Source organism: Triticum urartu, chromosome 2 (genome assembly GCF_003073215.2).
Source record: "Triticum urartu cultivar G1812 chromosome 2, Tu2.1, whole genome shotgun sequence".
Taxonomy (NCBI): domain Eukaryota; kingdom Viridiplantae; phylum Streptophyta; class Magnoliopsida; order Poales; family Poaceae; genus Triticum; species Triticum urartu.
The window spans coordinates 386340084-386346590 of NC_053023.1; the positions used below are offsets into that span (position 1 = coordinate 386340084).

The 6507-nt window shown below is 48.6% G+C and overlaps 1 protein-coding gene across 3 annotated transcripts; it reads right to left on the reverse strand.

Moving 5' to 3' along the window:
* Positions 1 to 1538: 1538 nt before the first annotated feature.
* Positions 1539 to 5910, reverse strand: LOC125537450. Of its 3 annotated transcripts, none has more exons than XM_048700767.1 (12): positions 5734 to 5910; positions 5478 to 5600; positions 5293 to 5365; positions 5113 to 5172; positions 4840 to 4956; positions 4184 to 4723; positions 3619 to 4031; positions 3370 to 3469; positions 3205 to 3264; positions 3020 to 3106; positions 2683 to 2820; positions 1539 to 2157 (listed from the first exon to the last, which is right to left on the reverse strand). In XM_048700767.1, exons 2-12 carry the CDS (start codon positions 5588 to 5590, stop codon positions 1801 to 1803), a joined length of 2058 nt encoding a protein of 685 aa, XP_048556724.1. In that variant the 5' UTR covers positions 5591 to 5600; positions 5734 to 5910; the 3' UTR covers positions 1539 to 1800. The 3 variants fall into 3 exon arrangements, with proteins under 3 accessions (XP_048556724.1, XP_048556723.1, XP_048556725.1); XM_048700766.1 differs by having other exon boundaries at positions 5113 to 5202; XM_048700768.1 differs by having other exon boundaries at positions 4262 to 4723; positions 5113 to 5202; positions 5734 to 5908.
* Positions 5911 to 6507: the final 597 nt, after the last annotated feature.

Here is a 6507-nt window from a genome sequence, read left to right on the forward strand (position 1 = left end):
GAAAAACCCTAACCCTAAAAAAACGATCTAGCTCTAAACTGAAAGAAAAACCGGCGGCGGTTTTTTTATCGATTCGCGGCGGCGGGTCAATGGTGGCGGGCGGTGGCTCCGGCGAGGCGGGGCGGCGCGAGGTGGCGGCGTCGGCGCGGGGCGGCGGTGCGGCGGCGGAGCAGGCGGCGACGGCGCTGCTGCTGCTGCTGTGGCTTGGGGGCGGCGACGGCTGGCGATGTGGGAGGAGGGGGCCGGGGCGGCTGCATATAAAGGGGCCCCGGGGATCTGACTTGGGCGAGAGGGGCGCGGGGCGGCGACGACGATCCGGACTCCTCGCCGGAGTCCGGCGGGGACACGGGCGCGGCGCGAGGCGGCGGGGTGCTGGGCCGAGGCCTGGCTCCCAGCGGGGCCGGCCCAGTTTGGCGCATGACTTTTTAAAAAAAATAAAATTCCGCTGAAGAAAAATCTTAAATACATATAAAAAAATTCTAAAAATGCCAAAAATAATTTTCGCCGTCTAAATAAAATATTTAGAACGAGGGGAACATTTTTCTGGCCTAATTATGCAGTTTTGAAAAATGCATATTTTTCTAATTCAAATAAAATTGCGATAAAATTCGAAATAAAATATTTATTTAATTTTAATATTTTTCCTCCAATATTCCTCTGATATTTTGGAGAAGTCATTTTATTTCCTCTCATTATTTTAGTATTGGAAATATTTTGGAGAGAAAAATTATTAAAATCAAAATGATCCTCTTTTCAAATTTAAGAAAATTCGAACATGAAAATAAATGAAATCTCCAACTCTCTCCTTGGGTCATTGAGTTGCTTAAGATTTCTAGACTCGCAACCAAAATGCAAATAAAATATGATATGCATATGATGATCTATGTATAACATCCAAACTGAAAATTTAGGATGTTACAGGCCCATGCGGAGCAAGATGACATTCCAAACAGTGTGGGAAAGAAGGGTTGGGCCGTAGGCCTGGTCAGGCGGAGATGCGTGACCAGGTGTTCTTGCCTGATCGATCGAACCGGTACCGGCCGTTTCACTTTGCAGTGACACCCTCGGTGTGATTATCGACAACTCCAATTTCCCAATTTTCGCGGAGTTTGAGTTTGCCAACTCCGTAACTCAAGCAAATTTGTATGTACCGAATCGCCAGCTTATTTCCCTCAAAGCCAAGAGTTGGAGCGTTCGGGTGAGATCTGGACCTGGAGTTGATGGAGTTGAGAGTTGGAGGGCTCCCGAACATGCTCTTAATTAATGCATGGGAGGAGTTTTTTTTAAAAAAATGTTCATGATTTGTGATGCGAATTTGTAATGTGAGAATGTCCATAAATTTGTAACAATGTGACAATGATCATTACTTGTAAAAATTAGCAGCCTTTTACGTATTCAATTATGCCCCATTATAGGCTTTAGGCTATTAAAGAATCGTTAGTCTTACTATTTCTAAATATACCCTCTTTAAATCCTGGGCCCGCCCCTGCACTCAATACTAAGAGTAAGAAATTTCCTGTAAAAGATTGAAACAACAATTGGTTGCCCTCATCCTCCATCATATCTTTATCTACAAAAGGCAAAATGTCTTTACAGCGCGCGCATCTCCTTGGACAAAGTAGATACACACAAGAAAATGGAGATAAGTAGTGTAATCCTAGAACCAAATCTATCAACAATTTAGTGATGACTTAATTAATCTCGTTCACTGCCACTAATCAATGAAGTCAAGTCAAGCAAAGGCCCAGCCACGGCAACAATGCGGGTGATGGCCAATGCCGTGGCCCGTGGAAGCTGCGATCAGCTGAGGTGCGGGAACGCGAGGTCCCTGGCGAGCAGGTACCGGAAGCTCTGCCTGTGCGGCGCCCATTCCACCACCGCCTTGCTCGCCGTCGTCCCCTGATGCTGCTGCTGCTGCGGCCGGCACCGCTGCACCGCTGCCCGCACACTCTCCGGCAGGCACCGCTGCGCCGCGTCGAGGAGCCGCTCCGGCGAGAGGCCGACGTCCCTGGCGTAGGCCTCCACCAGCTTGGGAAGCAGCACCCTGCCGCGGCGGTGCTGATGGTCCGGCGGGCGGACCCCCACCGTGGCGCGGATGTACTCCTCCTTGGCCGCCTCGAGCTGCTGGAACAGCCGCTTCGGCGTGTACACCCTCACCTGCATGCCCGTCGCGCCTTGCATGGATCAGTAATCTACTGCTGGACTGCTGGTTGGTACTCCCTCCGTACCGAATTACTTGTCTTAGATTTGTCTAGATACGGCGAGGAGCCGCTCCGGCGAGGAGCCGCTCTAGAACTAGATACCTCCCTATCTAGACAAATCTAAGACAAGTAATTAGGAACGGAGGGAGTATTTACTTTGGCCAACAAAAGAAAAGATGCAGCAACATTCCATGGAGAAAGAAAAAGGGGTGTCAAGTTAAGTTTTGTTTCATCATTGTGTTGTGTCATGCCGTGGTGCATTTAGCTTTATCACTTTGGGAAACATTTGTTCCACTCCACTTTACTCTACTAGGGTTATACTCCTCATGTTTCCTCTACATCCAATTAGTCAAAAGAAAGTCTCGCGACAGTGTTTGTATGTATGTCTCGATGCTAAGAGTGTTCCGTCTTTTGGGAGCATCTTTTCGGAAATCTGAAAATTTCTGGTGCGTGCTAGAGTCTAGAGTAGTTCATATCATACCGCGGGATCGGAGTGGCTCCCGGAGCAAAGCGCGAAGCGCAGGAGAGGCTCGGGCCGATGGATGGCAAAGGCTTGCCATTGCCCCCCTGCTTTGCTCCCTCTGCTTTTCATCCTTGGCTGCAGCAAAGTCCTCAGCCACTGCATGCGCCGGCCAAAGTGTTACAATCAGAATTTGTCCATACATTTAATCAAGTATTGCAGGAACATTCTACTCGATCTGCGCCATGCTTTCTTGACCAAATGATGCAGCATTGGAGATACTACCACTCGATAAGCAGCACCATGCCTTCTTGACCAAATGATGCAACATAGCCATACATGGTTTGGGAGTACATACCTGTCCAGGACAGTGGGTGCTGCATCCGAGGACCAGCCCCTGGATGGCCGCCGCGTTGATGCTGCGCCCGGCGATCTTGCACTCGGCCTGGGCAAAAGGGAATTTCCTCTGTCAGTGTCACATCCCAAGAAAGCAGCAAGAAGAAGAACGGCGCTTGCTTTCTTGATTCAGCTGTCCCACCTTACCTTGACAAGAAGTGATGTCTTCTTCAGATGGTTCTGCGGGATGCCATGCTTGAGGTAAGCCTGTGGGAGTTTGTGCCAACGCTTCATCATTTCACTCATTCAGACAAATATATACTGTATCTATGTGAGTAGTATGGACTGGACCAGGGAGCAAGCAAGCATTACATGCATCAACAATGCGTTGTGTATGTTGATCCAGAAGGCGAGCTTCTCCTCGTTCGCCATCCTCCGGAGGTCGACGCTCTCCAACCGATGAAGAATTAACCTGAAAACGTCAAACCTATCAGTGCTCATTCACAACTGCTCATACCACATTAGTAGCACTGAACAATAGAACACAAGAATTTTCGTACATTTCCCTATTTGGACAAGAACGTTTGGAGAGTACGAAAATAAAATGCAGGAGCAGCTCACTTGTAAGTTTGGAGCAAATCTTCGACTTCTCTAAGCCTCGGGCGGTCGCGGGAAATCGACGGGACCTCAACCATTGTGTTGTACGGTCCACTGAACTCCTTGAGCCCCTCGACGTGGAACGGGTTGATCAGCCGCGAGTCCAGAGTGGCTTCTCTCCTGCAATTGGGGCTCCACATGTCCCCAAGGTACTGTGGGGAGACCACACTCGTCGTCGATGAGAGCGACGACGTCGGCGACGACGATGCACGGTGGTGAACCAGAGGTGGATCTGCGAGCTTGCAGTACACCCCTGCCATGCACCTCACCATCTCCTCAGAAAGGTTGTTTGGGGTTTCAGGGATGTGGTCAGCCACATTAGTCCCCAGATAGTCAGCCAGGCTTACCACTCCTGATGTAGTAGCAGCCTCTCCTTCCTGCGAAATAACATAATAATGTCAGTCAGGTTAGCTGATAAGTAACAGAATTTAAAATCTTGCAACAGTTTGCAGCAGTAACATCAACCATTTTGAATTTGAATGTTGCCGTTGCAGCACATTTATTCAAATTTCAGTGAATTTTCTGTTACCAGTAGTATGTTGTGTCTGAACTTCAACATGAAACTGTCTGAAGCCAACTGTGGAATTGGAAAATTCAGATGGGTCACCTCCAAGAAGGAGAAAGGTTGAGAGTGGCAGGAGCGAAGAGCTCTCGCCAGGCTCTCCTCCGACGGCGATATCCTCGACGAGCACACGCCGCGGAACGACAGCGCGGACTGGCTGCGCAGGCCATGATCAGAGTCCATGGCCTTGGTTGGGCATGTGGACGGAGAGCAGTCCTCCATCATCGTGCCATTCCTCCTCTTGCTAAGGGGAGGGCAGCTGTAATGGAGCATCGCATCGCCACCTCTTCCGGCGGTGGCCTTTGGCTTGGGCGTTTCCTCCATCTGCGCAGACCGTGAGCTCACTGACGGCTTTGGCGGCGCCGGCTCCTCCTGACGGACGACAAGTGAGGATGGCACCGTGGGCGCTTGCTCAAATGCCTTCCTGTACAGTGTTAGGAGGTACTGCTCCAGGTGCTTGATCTCCAGTTCCAATGTGGCAACCTCCCTTATCAGCTGGTTAGTGGGCTGCCAAAAGAAAACATCAGTTTCAGTTTCATCTGATGAACACATACTACTATTAATGAATGAACAGATGGTGTTAAAATGAAAGATAGATTTCCTGGTAAAACTGTAAGTCTCACCTGGAGGATTGGGCTCTCATTGGACAGAGTGAGCGGAGCAGGGTTGGGACCCAACGCTTTCTCCAGTGCGCCGCGCACCGTTTGCTGATCGTCAAGGTGCCTCTCCAGCTGCACAATCTGCGTCAGAGCATCGTCATCTCATTAGACCAAAATGATGCTGAGTGCGGTTCGGCATCCGGAGATGAAAATGTTGTGGCAATTCTTTCAAGATTCAGTCTCTGATTTCTTCTGCCTGTGAGCTAACAACAGCAAAGAAAAAAAGATGATGCTTGCCTCTTTTCTGAGTGAGTCTTGCGTGTCAGTCTTGGGCTGGATTCCCTTGTTGGTTTCGCTCTGCAGATGAGAGTTTGAGTTTCTGCCATTCTAGAAGACACCACAAAAAAAGGGAAAATCTCAAATCTACAGAGAAGCAGTGGCACTATATGGAGCACAAGAAAAAGGACAAAAACTTACCAACTTTGGCTGATTATGAGACGCTTTCTGCGAAGAATGCAGCGCATCGTTGGCATTTTTCTCCTCCAAATCACTGCCATTACAAAGCATAAAAACATTTTGATGAGCACTAACTTATAAGCATCAATCAAGATGAGAAAAGGAAGAGGGAAATTTGCAGAGGAGAAGATGATGATGTTTCCAACCTCTTGGAACGCTTGTGCCTGGATGGGGCATTGTAGTTGTAGGAGGGCTTGAGTGGTTTGGCTTTGGCCAAGGATCTGTGGCTTTTCTTCTCCAGTGCCTCCATCTCTCTCATTCTCCACAAACTGTCTTGAAACCAACCAAATCAGAAGATGGAAACCATGGCAGGTGATCAAGAACCAAACAAGATTGCGCCAACACACAGGGAGAGAGAAATGCAACGAAGAGTACAAAAGAAAGAAAAGAGAGAGAGCTCACACAATTTAGCTGGTGGAGTGCTCGGAATTGATTTAAGGGTTGGGCAGTGGAGCAGAGGTGGGAGAAAGAGACTTGAAGGCTGGAGCAGTGAAGCGGGAGAGTGGGGGAGAGAGGCCAATGATGCAAGCGAGCAGAATGGTGGCTTCAGAAAGGCACACTAGGCTCCAAGAAGCTCTGCCCTGCCCTGCCCTGCACATACATAGCCACCGGTGCCATCTACCCACCAGCACCTACTCCTCTGGTCAAAGTAACTACTGGTAGTGGACATTTTTCTTTTTTGTTTTCAACAGAAACAGATAGAGATAGTGGACATTTTGCAAATCCTCATTATCCGCAGAGCAGAAACCACCCCCAGTTATCCAAACGCAACAACATCACCATTGGCCGATTAGCATGTGTGTTGCCTGCAACTGCAAAAAGGAACTGGATAAAGATCACAAAACAGACGGCTCTTTTTTCCTTTGCCTTTCTCTTCTTAATTTATGCTGCACCTTTTTAACTCGACTAGGCAGAGGGGAAAAAATAGTTTTCATTCATTTTTATTTTTATGTCTACCCTGACCATGGGCAGTACGTCACTAATTTCATGTGGTGACTGTGAAGCGGGGAGATTCTAGGATTAGATTAATGGAAGTACTCCTATCTTGTCTTGCTAATAAGCCAATGCTTGCTGACAAATGCCAACGCAAGCCTCTCGCTTTTCTTGCTCCAAGATTTCAACCATATAAAAATGGAGCAGGCCCCCAAACCAATGGGCACATGAAGCAATGCCGCA

Coding starts and splice junctions, on each gene's coding strand:
- LOC125537450 (XM_048700766.1), bottom strand. CDS start 5,590: ATGAGAGAGATGGAGGCACTGGAGAAGAAAAGCCACAGATCCTTGGCC. Junction 4,957..5,112: donor AAGACTCACTCAGAAAAGAG/GCAAGCATCATC, acceptor GCTCTGACGCAG/ATTGTGCAGCTGGAGAGGCA. Junction 4,724..4,839: donor ATGAGAGCCCAATCCTCCAG/GTGAGACTTACA, acceptor TTCTTTTGGCAG/CCCACTAACCAGCTGATAAG.